At 47.7% G+C, this 16,498-nt stretch overlaps 1 protein-coding gene across 4 annotated transcripts in view; it reads right to left on the reverse strand.

Annotated features, from left to right (window-relative positions):
- NTRK3 (neurotrophic receptor tyrosine kinase 3) overlaps positions 1 to 16,498 on the reverse strand; it is a 224,353-nt gene that overhangs the window by 32,143 nt on the left and 175,712 nt on the right. For all 4 annotated transcript variants that reach the window (XM_009635072.2, XM_009635071.2, XM_009635069.2 and 1 more), the window contains 3 exons: positions 10,844 to 10,974; positions 6,570 to 6,742; positions 670 to 913 (listed from right to left, as the gene is read on the reverse strand). In XM_009635072.2, coding sequence (XP_009633367.1) covers positions 670 to 913; positions 6,570 to 6,742; positions 10,844 to 10,974 — 548 coding nt within the window. The remainder of the gene's footprint in view (positions 1 to 669; positions 914 to 6,569; positions 6,743 to 10,843; positions 10,975 to 16,498) is intronic.

The raw sequence follows: 16,498 nt of genomic DNA on the forward strand, positions 1-16,498 counted from the left end.
GCATTCCTGACTCATTGAGCCCATCCCCAGAGACGAGTGCAGGATTAGCCTCTGCACTAAACCCAGGCATTTTATCTAGTTGCTTCCTGAACTTCTTTAATGACAGGCCCTCAGCAACCTACCTCTGGCAAATTTTTCCATTGTCTAAATGATGACCCTGCTGGAAAAAAGTGATTTGAGGTCGAACCTAAATTGCCTGTTATTTCCTCTTCCATATTTTATGCACTTATCAGTCAGTCTTTCGGTTGCCTTTTCTCTAGGTCCCTGAATTAAGTTTCTTTAATCTAACACCAGAGGTCACAGCCTGTAGTCTTCGTCATCTCTTTGGATTAGCTTTAGTTTATCAATGTCTTCAAAAAAGAGGGAGAAAAAAATAGGAAGTAAGGATGGGATGACTTCAGAGCCATCCCAAAGCATGTGACTGTGTGCTGGGGTATCACAGAGAACTCTGTGTGTAGGCATCTGCATGGATGTCTGAACTACAGGCATGCCCAGGACTGAAAAGGAGTGAGGACAGTGGTTCAGGGATGCCTGATCGACATCTGTGTGCATGTCTCAGTGAGGGAATAACCAAGGAAGTGAGCCCAAGAGCTCCAAAACCTGATTTATTGTAACATTTCCTAGTCTCCCTTTGCTCTGAGCATCAGACTGCCGCTGGAGCTGCCTTACCCTGTAGTAATCAGTGCTGTAGACATCTCTTGACATCCCAAAGTCTCCAATCTTCACCAGTAGGTTGGCTCCGACCAAGCAGTTCCTGGTGGCCAGGTCTCTATGGACAAAGTGCTGGGAGGCAAGGTACACCATTCCAGAGGCGATCTGGCTAGCGATGTGAAGCATCTGGGATAGCCCTAGCTCCCCTTTGGCTTGTCGAGGCTGCCCATCCACGAGGATCATAGCATCTGGGCCATGTGCCCTATAGGGAGGAAGAAGCAAAAAGCATAGAGTTGGGTCCCAAAAGTGACCAGGAGATAGGAATCCCACACGGTCGCTGTTCCTGCTGGGGTGGGGATTAGCCCCCAACTCTGCTCTGTGAGGATATACACACAGCTCCGGTGGAAAGAAAAAAAGAAAAGCTTAAGAGAACAGGAGGTTGGGGAAACATTTGGTGGGTGAGCAGGTGCCATACGTCCTTCTCCTATCCTTACTCTTTCACAAGCAACCTCTTATGGCCACAGATGGAGACTGCCAGGACAGAGGGACCATTGGCTTGATGCAACATGGTCATTCTTCTCTGGCAAGACCTATGCAAAACTAATGAGCCTCCAGATATTTACATGTGTACTCCGGTTAATTCTTACACCTTGGAAACCTTCCCAGAGGTAGAGAGATCACTCCCTTTTCTTCCACAGCCATCATCACGTACACGCTACCTAGTGTCTTTATTAATCCCAAACAGCCTCCTCTATTGCCTCCAAACACTGTATCACCAAACAGCCTCCCCCGATCAATACCAATACAGCCAGAGATCACACAAAAGGTTTCAGAGGAACACCAGAAGCTTCATCCCTGGAAAATACCTTTTATACCCTAAGCTATCCCAGAGGTAACACAGGTATTGTAAACTGTGAAGGCACGAGCAGAGGTGCAAAGGTTAGACCTGGATGTCAGCAGATGCAGAGAACATCCTGGGCAACAAAAGGAAATATTTTGCTGAACCAAGTGTATTGTAAATGCAGGACTGAAGGTCAGTCTCATTCCTGTCGTGTCCCCTTTTTAGTCCCCTCCCTCGCTGCGTACCAAGCCTGTCTTTGCATTGCTCCCTCTGTGATGTCTCTTCCCCTGGTAGAGCTCACCCTGTGGTAGCCTGAGTGAAGGTAGAATAACAAAAGCCCTCATATTTAGGGAAAAGCTAGAGATTTTGCTGTGACCTTCCTCCTTGTGACTAAGATACAGTACAGCATTTCCTCCAAGGCTTTCACACTGTTCTCTTTGAAATGATTCTTGGCATTTCACCCCTGTCATCAACAGTAACCCCACAGAGAGCTACCAAATTGAAATTGCACATACAGAGCTTTCCGTCCTTCTTGACAACCCACAACAAGATCTGAACTGTTTCCCTCCTTTGACTCTGTTCCCTAATTTCTCTGTTGGGCTTGAGGGTGCACCAAAGGGATTAGCATCCAGGAATTTGGTGCTCAAATGATAAGTTTTTCAAATGCCCTCATCTTCAGCTACCTCCTGCTGCCCTACCACTGGGAACATGGCTCTGAAGATCCCCTCCTGGTAGACAGGACAGCTGGAAGAGGAGAGAAGCTCCAGAAATGAGTGCTGATGAGCCAGGAGTGGTTTTTGGGAGCCATCAGTGAGTGATGCTGCAGTGAATGTGGGATGAGCTGGCGGCAGGGCTGGGGCTGCTGGGGGAATCTTGAAGGCTCGCAGGCATGATGAGAGCAGCGGCCCACCTGCAGAACTGCTGGGGGCAAGGAGGAGCTGCAGAAAAGGGTATGCAGAAGTGACTGCTTGATGTCTTATTTAAACAGCCCACAGACAGGTTTACCCCAGGAAATTACCTGGTGGTGACAACAGATGCCGACAGCAGGTGAAGCTGAGCCAGGACTGAGCAGGTTAGCTAAAAACAGCAAAAAAGGACAAGCAATAGCCTCTAAAACTGTGCTGCACGGCTTGTACCAGTCATGCCTCGCAGTTACACCATATTTAGCTGCAGCTGATACCTGGTGTCATCAAAGGTAAACATTCCTAGGTGAAAAGTGAAGGATATATCACTATCTCCCTACTGTCACCTTTTTCAACTACAATAATGCCCCCCAAAGAAATGTCTGTGTCTGAAGGGAACGGCTGATGTTTAAAAAATGGTCAGCCAACATCTTTATTTCACTGGCTCTTTTTCCATCCTACTATATAGAACACATCTCAGTATGTCCTATATAATACATACATCTCCCTCCCTCCCTTTCTCCATCCCACGTGGTTATAGTCCAGAAGAAAGAAGTATGAACACATTTATGAGATTAACAGGAGGGATATTAGTACATTTAGTTGCATCAAGAAGCCTGCAGGGAATACAAGAGGGGTCCGCTCATCTCTTCTTGGGGAAAGGGTCTAATTCAGCTTCACAGGAAGCCCATAAGATTGGGTGGATCCCCTGTTAAAGAACCATTGGGGTTTTTTTCTATTATGGAGTGATGGAGGCTTTTGTCAACCTAAGGAAGAAAATCACCCCTCTGGTTGCATGCTTCCTCTGCTGAAATGTCTCGTTCTCTCCCAAGACAGTCCGACCATGCGGGCTGCTCCACAGGAAGGACTGACACAAAACCATGGGAATATGCAACTCCTCTAACAAAATCTATTGCCTTTCTGAGTTAACAGCAAATGGCAACAACACCTTACTATAGACTGCAAAGAGGGTTTGTTACGGCAACATGCAAACATCCCTACTTCAGATTTGCTGCTGCCCAGACAGAAAACAAAAGCTAGAAAACCAGTGACAGAAAGAAAGGGGGGAAGTGATGGAGATATTCGGTGAGCAGAGAGGGAAGACGGTTGCTGCAGACCCCCGAGCAGTGGGTCTGTGTGCCGGGGAGCGCCCAGCCTTGCCACACACGTAACCCATGGGCAGTCTTCAGCCCCTGTGTACACCAGCCCTAGGGATGCTCCCTGGAGAGCAGTGCCTGTATTGCTCCATGTCAGGATCTTTTCACTATCCCTTTTCTATTAGCTGGGACACCACGACTGCAGTCCCCCCTGGTGCGGAGAGCAGGGTAAGCTGTTGCACCACCAGCAATGGTCTTGCACCCGGGGCCCTGGGGGGAACGTAGAGCCACCCCAAAACATGCCATCTCTAGCCCAGCTGGGAAGCATTGATCCTAGTGCTTCCCCTTGCCACACCAGCTAATTTTACAGACCAGTAAAATTCTCTCTCTTTTCTAGGAAGCCCACAAAGGTCTAACAACACTTAGGGGAATTTATTTATTGTGTTTTTCTCTAGGAAATTGGGTCTAAAGTGAGCCTCTTCCATTTTACTGATTTTCCAATTTCTGCAGTTAAACTGGGAAACGTCCATCTGAGTGTCTCTTACAGACTCCCAGCGCCCCTGGCCTCCAGGGCCTGGAAGGAACCGTCTCCTGCTGTGGGCTGGGTGAGTTATGCCACGATAAAAACTGCTGCTCGCCAGGGATGCCAGGCACCCCTGCCCCACCGACCTTCTCTGACGCCCTTGCAGCGCCCATCCCTCACTATCACCACTGTGAGGATAGCAGATAGCTGACCCGACGAACAAAGCCCAAGACTCTCTTTCCATATGCCCCCCTTAGGCATTTTGCTGGGTATAAGCTTGGTTGTCCCAAAAGCCAGCTTCCTTTGGGACACCAAGGGATTTCACTGCCTATCACACACCAACGTGCAAAGAAGGGAGCTCATAGCTGCTTGCTCCATAGCTGCTTGCTCCACAGCTGCACAAGAAGGAAAAGCTGGCGGCTAAATGCAGCTGGAAGATGTGAGGCTGCAATCCCAGGGACCACACATCTGGAAAGTTTCTTTTCCTTCATAAAGGCCAAAGATAATACAACAATGAGCTTGCTTCTCCAGTGACACCGGGACAGGCCCTGGCCTCCCGGGGCTTGAGCGTTTCTCAGACATGTCCCAGGGCAGGGTTGGGACATGAAGATGAAGGGACGCATGGCTTCAGCATGATATCAGCCTTAGGACCACACTGTTGTGTGAAGCAATTACACAAGGCATTGGCAGTGGGCACGAGACATCCCTCTGAGACAGCGGGAGAGCCTGTTTTGGACTCTACAGTTTGGGAGGTCAATCAGAGCAGTGAGGGAGGCCATATCTCAGCTATAATGTCTACCTGCTCTAAGGAGAATAAGGTTGCTGGTTCTGCCAGGTAAAAAGATGGGTCAATTTTCTGCTCTTCCTTGTGAAGCCCTTCAAGAACGTGGTTTCTCACGCTCTATTTTAGACTGCCTTCCTTCAGTCACGAGGCTGAGTCCTTAACACTGCATCTCCAGTCTGTGCTCAAACACAGTTTCAGCCCAATGCATGGTGTCATGCTTGTAGGCAGAGTTCAATCCGCCGCTGCTGGGAGGTTGCTGAGCACCTGCAAGACAGGGTACGACAAGAGAGGGTCCTGAGTGACCAAGGCTGCTCCCCTTTGAACGTGGGCCTGAGGAGTTCTGCAAAGCTGTGTAATATCAGCCTCCACTCGTCCTACCTTGTCAAGGATGTCATCTATCCAGAGCCTGAGACAAGGACTGAGCTATAAAGTCATATTCAATCTATCCACAACTATGCCAAAATGAGGAGGAAAACCAATGCAGGGGTGTTCCCAGCCCAGCGAATGCCCCAAGGGAGCTGCAGACAGGTTGGTGCTGCTTGGCAGAGGAAAGAAGAAACCTTTGAGGTCCTTCCCCATAGCTCTTCTGGTGTAGGCAATTGCTTATAAGTTAAAACCTCAGGGAAGGACCTGTGTTTCCTGGTCAGAAACTGACTGTGATGGTGGAAAAATAATCTCTGAGTGTATCCCAACCCCAGATCTAGACCTGCTGTGCTCAAGCTTTTTGTTCCTGCTGCAATCATGTTCACACTTAGCAGTCAAAACAGGAAAATATCAAGGGTCCAATTTTCTAAATACTGGGAAATAAAACTACTAATTATTTCAAGAGGTAAGTACCACTCCACTTGCATGCAGGTTTCAGAGCATAATTTCTGTATCGTGGGAGAACAGCACCACAAACATCCTCCCACCGTTGCTCCCTGCCCCTCGCCGCTGGCGGATTCAGGGCACACAAATGATCTGCCTCGTGCTGATGAAATGGTTGAATGATGACTGGGGGGCAGGGGGGACTTCAGCAATTTGCATCTCTCTAGAGGCAGCGAAGGCAATTATGGCACTTCGTCAGGCCTCGCCTAGATCCTTGAGTAGCGTGGTGCTACAGGTTGGGATAGTTTGTACCTCGGTCAGCATCTCTGTCTGATGAGTCTTAGGGAACAAGGACAAGGGATGGACTCCATGGGCACTGTCTGAGGCCCCTCCAGCATCTCTCAGCTCTTTTCTGAATATAGGAAGGAGTACTAGAGATCAGCAAATGCCCAGGATACCAATCAGATCAGGGTCTCCAGCAAGCTGCTCAAAGGAATGTTTTGGTTATGGTGCTATTGAACCAGGAGCTGGGTGGTGTGGGGGGTGATGGCTAGTGGCCTTCCTGCTTCAGCAGGGCATGTCTTTGCTGGGTGGATGGGACTGGGAGCTGCTGGGAGCCGTGGCTTCATGCCCTACCCCCTCAGGGCAGAGCGGGATTGCAGCCACGCTTCCTGCAGCTTCAAAATTACTGGGGGAGGGGAGAAGACAAGTCTGGTTTCCATAGCTCACAGGGACCGCTCCTGGGACTACCCAAGAGGAAATGTTAGGGCAGGGTTAATAAAGCACCAAAGCTGCTGAGGGCCATCATCTCCTACAAGCTGTCCATGGAACAACTGGGTCTCATACCCAGCCTGCCAGCATCCACACGGCAGTGGTGTTACTGGTACACCACAGATCTATAACAAGCCACACCGAGGCTGCGGAGTGGCTGTACAGCATCTCCCGTGCCCTCCTTCACACGTACCTCAGGAACTTGTTCAGGTCCCCGTGCTTCATGTACTCGAAGACCATGATGAGGGGGTCGCCGTCACCACACACGCCGTAAAACTTGACGATGTGCTCATGCTGCAGATTGGTGAGCAGCTCTGCCTCCCTCTGGAAATCCTTGCGGGCTGCCAAGGTGGGGTCTTTCAGCGCCTGAAGGAAGGGACACAGATACACACAGGGTGGGCTCAGGCAGGGGCAAACCCAAAACAAAATGGGTCACAGTATCACAGAGGAGCTGATGAGGATGGGAGGGGAGAGGAACCACTGCTGCCGGCCCGGTTGCCCTGGGGGGGCTGGCAGTACATGCCAGTGGCACCACCTTGGTGTTTCCTTCATGTAGTTACCGGCCCAGCAGGTTCCCCGACTCATTTCCCAGGCAGCAGCAAACATCCCTCAGAGGGTAATAGCTTCCAATTATTCCCAGCTTGGGCAGGATTTGTACTGGTGACCTAGGGATGAATGGCTTCATATCTCATTATTATTAAATTCCTGAGCCAGCCAGTCCTTGCTATCTGTCTTTTATTTTGAAATAGCTGACTACACTGCCTTTATTCAGAAGATGGATTTGCCTGGCTGTGCAGTTATTGTGTGGATTTTTCAAACTGCTTCTGAAGAAGGACACTGTCAAGTCTTTTCTCGTAATTTTTAAAATCATGTTTTTATTCCCTGCTGTTTATAACAGCTCCCCTGGCAGACCGATGCTGAAATCGGTACCCTTATTGAGAATATCTCATCTTCCACATGTGAGCACACCACTTTGCCGTTGCAGGGTAGCTTGCAGGCTCCAGGCTGTGTGAACCAGCCCGACGTCGCAGGGTTGCTATGAAGATGTTGCTGTGGTTGCAGCTGGTGACCAGGGAGGGTTCCCCAGGGTTGGAGGCCACTTGTTCATGCATTATCATGCAGTTGCAGCAGAGAGCGAGTTTGAAAGCAGGGTGTTGTCATCCCACGGTATCAAGGGAGGGCTCTTCCATGAGCACTCAGTAAATAAGTTGAAGTCCAGAACATTTGACGAGATGGGATGGCTGTGAGAATCAGCACAGTCTTTGCAAACATTTAAGGAAATGAAGAAGCAATTCTGGTTGCGACTTGCTAGGTCTCAGTTATATTCTCCCCATCCTCCACACGCCAGGACTGTTTAGTACCAGTTCGGGCTTTAACCGTGAAGCCTAACGGGAGTTGAAAAAGATTCAAGGCAACTTGGTTTAGTTGCCCCCAGATTCAATCTGATGTGCACCGGTTCCCCCTCAGTGGTGGGGAGCATAAGTAGCTCTCCCATAGATACACCTTCCCCCTTTCCCGATGCCTCAAATCTCCCCATGCTGACAGCAGAGGCGGCATCAGCAGGTGAAGGCTCTGATTTATGTGCAAAGAGGGATGATGAGAATCAGAAAGCTGTGCATAGAGGAAGGGGTCGAATACGCTCACTGCAGGGAGGTTGGACTAGATGACCTCTAGGGGTCCCTTCCAACCCAAAACATTCTATGATTCTATGCTGCTGATGCACCTACAGCTGGTCCACGGCACTGCTGGGCGCAATGCCACGCGCAGCGAAGTGGTGAGCCCTCCAGAGTAGCTGCTTTTCCCCTGGGAGCAGATCTCCTGCGAGGTTTTTTACCCAAGCCTTAGGACACTGCTTCATCTCCTTCCCCCGCCCCCAAACTGCTAGTGACATGGCATAATTTTATTTTAATTCTATGTCCTCTGGGATAGCTTGACTAGAGATATTTAGATGGATGTTACTTACACTGTGCAGATGGTGAAGCATCCATCCTTATCTCAGGCACCCAATTACTTTTAGTCATTTAATATCTTCATAATGTTGATGCTGCCCTATTTTTCCCCAGGAAAAGTCTCCCTCCCCCATCACTGTTTTCTCCCCCTTTTTCCTGTGGCTGCATGCAGTATTTCGAGCTGCAGTGAGTTTAGGTTTCCCCTCATTCACACGCAATCATTTCTACAAGGTGTTAGGACTGTAACTGTGTAAATATCATGCACACCCCCAAAAAAAAGTGATTAAAAAAACACATTACTGAGGTTGCACAGCCAAGCATTTAGAAATAAGGGAAACAGGAGCTGGAAGTGGTGGAACAGGGAAAGACCAGGACTGGAGGAAGAGAAGGGATGTCTCAGCAAAACCGCTAAAATGCCTCTCCCAGGAAGGTGTGGGGTGGATTGAATTTGTGCCTCCATCACACAACTTCTGTGTGACATTTGGCAAGTCACTCAGCATCCACAGGTTGCAACCACTGTCACAAAGTGTCACTTCTTCCAATATTACCTGGAAAATCCCTTCTCACACAGCATCAGGGCCAAGGCTGCACAAGCTCTGCATGTTTACTGCAGCAGCAGGGGTCAGTCCGGGTCTGGTGCCCGCTGTCCACGGGGCTGGAAAGGCAGGTTAGTAACTCCATCTTCCCACCTAAGTGGATCCTTTCAGCTCAGCTTCCCTGCTTATCCATCTGCCCTCTGCAAAATGGGGATGATACAAGCCCAGCACCTTGCTGGGAGGCTGTGAAAAGGAGAGCACTCGCATCTAGGGAGCTCTCAGACCCAGGAGTGATCATCGCAATGAAGCAGTCCATAGAGAAATGAAAAATGTGTGTTCGGAGGACATGCCCTGAACACCAGCCCCTCCAGCACTTCTCGTACTTGACTTTGTAACCTCAACACTCTGCTGAATACAGTTTTTGTGCATTTCTTAAGATGTTTTTAGAAGCAAACTGAATAAAACAGGAAGCTTGTCCATGCCATCATGTCAAAACTCAGCTTATTTGCAGGGCTGCAACCTTTAAATCCACTGAAAATCTGAGTCCATTTAAGCGAGTGAGTAACACAGCCACTTTCTTTGGCCCTGGAAAGGTGTCCCTGAGAGCACCAACAAGGCAGACTCTGGGCTGTGGACCCAGCTGCCCCTACCAGCCTGTCCTGTTGCCGCCCTGAGCTGCAGTGGCCTGGGAGGTAGCTCCCAGCCTCTGTCAGGAGCATGAGATCTTCAGGAAATGCAGCCGAATCTCAACTTAATATGTAAAGCCTTTTTTTCTTTCCTTTCTTTTTTCCCCCTCCTAATGTGACCCAAATTAGAGGGATTTTTTTCCCTGCACTCCCGCCCCGAGCTGGCAAGAAGCCAGATTGCAAGGCCCTGCTCTAAAGCTGGATCTGTATGATCTTGCAGGATGAAAGGCACTCTGGAGATGTAAGCTCATAGTAGCAATTAACAGATACAAGTTTGGATGCTGTGTCTGCCTACATGCAAATGAAACTCAGCCGAGACTTGAGAGACAGGATTGCATAAGGGATGGTTGACACGGATAGGCAGGTCCCAGCCATATAATCAGGCAATTAATCGTATGGGTCGCTGTGCTACCTCAGCTTTAACCAGTCTCAGAGGTGAAAGGTTCAATCTTGCAGTTCATGGTCGGAGCATAAGGGGACAAAAAAAGGCTTGAACCGCCAATGATTAAAACAACTCTCCAGTAACCGGATGCCTCCAGCATCCCGGAGAGAGTGCTGGAACCTTTCTCCCCGTAGAGCATCGGTTCAAATGCAGATCTTCTTCCAAGGAGTTAGGAGGCATCAATTAACTGCCGGGGATTAGACTGCGCGTGTCTGCCAACTGGTGCCACTTGAGAGGAGAGCACATTTCTGCACTGAGTGGTCTCCTCTGCCCAGAGCCACACTGATGGGGCACAGCTCACACAAGGACCCTCACAAGGGTGCAAATAGCACAACACAAGACAAGCTGAACTTGTGTTGACTCAAAATCACCAAAACAGGAGCAACCTGCGGCTAAGGCAAGCAGGAGCTGAGTGGAGCCGAGCTGGGTTGCTTCGCTCATCTTGCAGCAAACTAGTCCCAGGAAATTGGTTTGTCATGCTTAGCTTTTAAGTGCTCATTTTTGTCGAGGGCTTTTTTTTTGTTTGTTTGTTTTAGCTTCTGCGTGTTCCACAAAGAAATAAAATCCGGAAAGAGAAGAGCGGAGGGAAGGCGGACTCCACACTACGCTGCTGCAGCTGCATGGGAGCTTACAGACTCCAGACCAGCTTCTCCTCCCTGTCTGTCTCCTGGCCACATCAGCCGGGAGAGCGGCGTTTGGCATTGAAGTGGATTTACCACAATCTCCGGCACCAGATAAATCTCCGCCCCTGGCCCCCGGCCCTCCCCTGCTTCCCTTTCCCACGCAGGCTCTTCCAGCCTTGCTTCTCCAGCCAGCCCCTGCCCTGCTCTCTGCCATTCGCCCTTGGGATTTACCTTCACTGCTACCAGCATTTTGTCGTTGGTGGGGCTGAGGTTGTAACACTCGGCCAAGAACACCTTCCCAAAGGCACCTTCTCCCAGCTCCCTCTTCAAAACGATGTCTCTCCTCTTAATATGCTGGACATCTGTTGGAGGGAGGGGAGGAAGAGGGAGAGGGTTGAGGGAAGAATGAATCAGGGTTAATTCAGGGAATGGAAAACAACTAATTCAATTTTCTAGCAAACTGCAAAGGATCTGAAATTGCTTTGCAAAAATATCTACAGGGATCTTTTTACCCACCCACGGAACACAGCCATCTCTGGGATGGAGCTAGTCTCATGCAAAACATCTGTGAGGAAAGTACTTGAGGTTTATCACGTTTTTCACTATAAGCTTGCTGCAAGCTTGTCCTCGGGGAGAGGAACCTTTGGGGCAAAATCTGCTACAAAGACCTGAATCTCTTTGGAATGTTCCTGGAAATAATTCATCTCCTGTGAGGCATAGCAAAGGTCACATACTTCCGATGCCAGGCCAGGCGAGATTAGAAGGTCCTGTTGAGTTTTGCATTTCAATCGGGATCAGTTTAAACCCAAACTCGGGCAGATTTCTGAGGCTGAACTTGGCGAGTCAAAGCGTTCCCAACGGGAGGAGGACCACTTGACCCCCATGCACCTTAGGGCACGAGCAGGAGTTGGCTGGACACGCCAAGCACTGCCCCGCTGCGAGACCCTGACCCTGCAGCCATCGCCTACGTGACCGTTCCCTCAGAAACAAGGTCATCCCAGGATAAAGCCACTGGACAACAGACAAACTCAACCCATTAGTTTCAATGATCCCTTCCACTGACATTTAGGACGGCGAGGACTGACAGAGAATAGCAACTGAGGTTTCAGGAAGAATCAAAAGAGCAAGAGCTATTAATTTAACACAGGTACAGAGGCCTATGAAGATTGATCTGCTCAATGAACAGGGTCATTCATAAGGGCTGGATCTACTCACGTACCAGGCACCTATGAGGGTAGATAAGTGACTAGCAGGATCACAAATGATAGGTCATGATTAAAAACCACTGGTTGCTGGGAGAGCTTGGGGGTCTCCATACTCTTTTGGGGATGACACTAGGGCACAGCTACTTGCTGCCAAACCTCTAAGCATCTTTCTGGCACCACAGCACCCATACAGGTCCTCTGGCAATACAACAAGGCTCTTTTTAATGCCTGGAATGAACTGTGGAAGCAGCTAGAGATGTACAGCCACCACAGCATTTTCTGGAGGCACAGTACCCAAAACTTCATCTCTCTAAACTGCACTTCACTGGAGCTTACTGCCTCCCTTGAGAACTGTGGTAGTACAGACCACCCCAGCTTCAGCCTGCTGGTCATGGCAGGGCAGTGAGAGCTACATACTCTTCTCCAGTGCTCCGTGAGCAAAAGCTGATGCATTAGAGGTCTCCTCAAGCAGAGGCATTAGATGGGACAGTGCCCTCGTTCTACTCCTACACTGGGGCATTCATAACTTGGTGTTGCATCTGCTGGACTGCTTTTGAGTCTTTTCCATCTCTTCCATGTGCCACAGGAGCCATACAGGTGTGCACCCCTTAGCTTAGATGCATTTCCCTTGGGGCACTGCAGATGCAGGAGGCGGAGGTGACTAACACCAGGTTTCAAAGTGGCTGCAGTGAAGCCTCATTAACAGCAAGCACAATCTGCCACCAGCTCCTACCACCCAGGAGGCAAATAGGCACCCGCGTCAACCCGAGGGAGAATATGCCCCACAACAACATAGGTACCACTAAAGTGGCATCAAAAAACCAATGGATTGGAAGGCTAACATCCTAATGGCTTTCATACAATTAAGCTTTTTAATTAGGAGCTCACAGGCAGGTTTAAGGAGCTGCCATCTCTGGCCCTTTTGCTTGTTTGGGAAGATGGATGCTGCGAGATTGCATAAGCAATGGGCCTTGTAATGAATGATGCCTCTAGAGAGAATTCCCGCTGACCTTTTCATTAATTGTTCAATAAACTGAAAACTGTTAGTTACCAATATTAATAATATTAGCAACATTAAGGCACAGGATGGTAGGCGCATCCAAAATGACTTTGGTTTTAAATTTGTAGTGACAGACAGGGAGAACAAATCACATGTGGACTTTGCCTTCTCCACCTGGTTTAGTGGAGTGTTTAAGGAGTACCTTGAGAAATCTGAAATATTATGTGTTGAAATGTTAAGTGATGCACTTGGGTGAGGAAAGTCCTAATCTAAGACAAGCTCAAATGGCACCAATTTACTTAACAGAGTAGAGGAAAAGGGGTTTTTTCCTCTTTCTCTTGGCAAGCATTTCTATAGCACTCATCACTACAGTACCTAGGATTTGCTGTATTGACAAACCATGTATTTGCATTCTTGGTCTCCTGAATAGCAGCAGTCAAGAAAGCTGTGGGGAAATGATCTTGTATTAAGAGGAGCCCAAGGACACTTTAAAAAAACTCAGAATCCCAACAGAAATGTAGCAATTGCAATCCAATGGCCCCATTTGATGTGAGAGAAAGTTAAAAAGGAAATTGTCTCAGAATAACCAGCAATACTATTTGAGATTATTTACACTTCTGATGAGTAAGTGGTAACATCACGAGAACTGAAGCAAACCTCTCCTTCTGAACTCCCCAGGGTCTTGCCCAAAATCTTCAGCTCCCAGTTTGTCCTCCCCAACATCTTAATACATGATCAGACGTTTCTGAGAGCCAGCATCCAGACTGTGTAATTATGTCTACATTATTAAAATAATATCCCATCTGTTTTCGAGACCAGATTTCGCAGCAAGTTTTTAGGGTCACCTGAGAAGCTTCAGGGAAAATTTATATGAAGAATTTAAGGAGATGTTGTGGCAGACAGAGCTGAACTGAGGGAGGAGCAATGCTTTGGAAGTAGCGGGCTCATGTAGCACTGCTGGATTTAAAGTAAACTTGGTTATAAAAAAAAAGGGTTCATGAAGTTAAGCAGTTTGACAGCACCTGGACAAGCTTGATGTGGAGACAGAAAAGTACTTTTGCTGATCACAATTTCTCTCAACCTCAAATGGCAATAAATTTTGCCTCATAGTATTTTAGGTGCAAATGGAATAATAAGTGAGTTATAATAAATTGCCATCTCTGGCATAATTTTTTTCACAGGCTATAGGCTTAAAATACCGAAGTTTACATCAAATTCTTCCATTCACGGTGAGATCAGCACAATGATTAATTCTACATTACTATTAAATATGGGCTTTAAACAGAAAGCAGTGACAAAGCACCCTGGCACCACGCAAACGGCTGTGTTATTGTGCTAACCTTGCATCCCTTTGCTCGTCTGTCCTGGCTGTAACTCATAAGGAAGGCCGAGTAGCCATGAAAGATGCTGTGCTGCAAGGGCACCCGGGAGGTTCATCTGCATAAATCTGTTTACCTCCTCCTGCAGAAAGCTGAGCCCTGTCTGATAAACAGCTGGTGTTTATTTGTTTTAGGCAGGCAGTGGTGTGCTAATCTGTCTCGGCTGTGTTGCAGTCAGCCCTGCCAACAAGGTGTATGCAAACTGTCTTCCTGTAAGTACCACTCTCTTTTTTTTTTTTTTTTTTTTCTCCCCCCTGTACCATTAACTTATAAAAACAAGCCAACACGACAATTCAAAAGAAGAATCTATGCCGGAGCCACAGTAAGACCTGACAGGAAAATAACCAGACTTGACAGCATGATGGGAAGTCATTCAAGGCTGTGCTGAATCTACAGGAAGGATGTGAGTGCACAACACTGAAGTAATTCCAGTTTTAAATGAAACATCTTGCAGTCCTTGTTTTGGGATTACTGTGTTGCTGCATGACACAGAAGGAGAGTTGGGCAGATTCCCCACCTTCCTCCTTGTCCATCAAGATTTAACAAATGGAGAAGGTGTTTCAAGCTCTTGTCTTCACTGTTCTGAATAACACCTGAACCACATCAGAAAACACTCAACCTGCAGCTGGTTGGAAATGCCCCATGACTTCAGTTCAGTGATGGTAGCATGTGGGTAAGCAAGAGTATTAGCAAGAGGGTAAGTCCGGGACACCGCACTCACCTTTACAAATTGCTTCCAGAGCAGAAAGCAGAAGGGTTGTGGCTTTGGATCTGTGGTGGGATCTTACCTAACCTCCTCTGAACCTTTTGCAGGATGGCTGACTTGATCTGTGCTTAAAGTGCACTCAGTCAGAAAAGTGGCTGTCTAAAAACAGCAGCTTCTTCCTCCCCACATTTGCTCCCATGTGTCCCTTAGTCATGTCTGCTCCTCTTCTCAATACAAACACATTCTAGTTTGCTGACCTTACAAACCCAGCACAGCTATGGGATAGAGGGGAAGAAGAAGAGGGAACAAGATTAATTCTGCTTTTCTCATACCATGTCCTGATAGATCACTTCTGCACTGGCTCCTGGGATGGAGCCTGGAAAAGCCAGAACTTTTTAGTTGAAATCACTGATTCAATGACTCTTCATCCATCCTTTACACTCAGATTTCAGAATCTCTCTTGCTTGTGACAAGGTCAAGGCAAAAGGACCCCAACTCAACCTCCAAATCCCAGGTAGAGCATACAGAGCTGGTAACAAAATGTGTGCGATGAAAACACCTTTTTTCTAATAACCACAGCACTTCAATCACATGAGCAGAATTTGGGAAGTTGCGTGGGTACATTTCATCAATCTAATTTTCAAATTATTGTCTCATTTCCAAGTCGGTCTTGGGGGTCAGGTGAGGAAGAGGTGGGTTCAATGACATTGCAAATTCTGCATTTCAGATTCCCATCACAGCCAGCATCCTTAAAACCATGGTTTGATAATACCCTTGAAGCCTGGATGCACACGATGAAGTGTTTGGGCACAGACGACTACAGTGGGAGGTAAATGGACAAATCAAACTCCAAACAGAGTAAAACCACAAGCGGTGCCGGTACTTAAGTTACAGCAAAATGCACAACTACTTCTTACGTGGGATCTTTTACACCAGGTCTGAAATTAATTCCTCACATCTCCTTCTTTCAAACTCTCGAGCAGCAGTCTATCCGGTTGCCATATTTCTAGTGGGTTTCTTGTCCTTGGACTCTTAATTCACGAACAACATGCAGCTTGCTGGCAAAACAGAGCAAACCTATGGAAATCCTTCCTTTTACCACCCTCTTTATCAGCAGCTTTCTCTTCTAGACTAGAAAAGGCCAATACCAATTTTCTATCAGTTTCTTTTCTCCTCTACACATGTGCCCCTGTGGAGGTAGGTCCTTTCCTGCACCTCTCCATCACCACCTCCTCCCTCCCTTAGCTGTGTCCCTTCCTGTCATTTCTTCTCTCTTTTTCTTCTTCTCTGTTTTTTTCGCCCCTCTTGCTGTTCAATCCCTGTTTTAAAACTGGCTTCTTTTAGATGTGTTTCTAGGGTATTCTGATTTGAGTCTGATCCTGGGCTTTTTGTGGTAATGGCCTTGATTTTCACAAGCTTCTAAAGCCTCATTTGCATCAACAGCACTTTATAAATGATAACAATGACATTTTTCAGTAGCGGCTGAGTCATTTGCTGTAACAACTAATTTATGCCAAAGAGCTGTCTCTTTTTTTCTTTATACATAAGTTGTCCACCAAAAGGTAGCAAAGTTCTCAGTTAGTCAACATGATTCAT

Source organism: Egretta garzetta, unplaced genomic scaffold (genome assembly GCF_000687185.1).
Source record: "Egretta garzetta isolate BGI_Z169 unplaced genomic scaffold, ASM68718v1 scaffold322, whole genome shotgun sequence".
Lineage (NCBI taxonomy): Eukaryota > Metazoa > Chordata > Aves > Pelecaniformes > Ardeidae > Egretta > Egretta garzetta.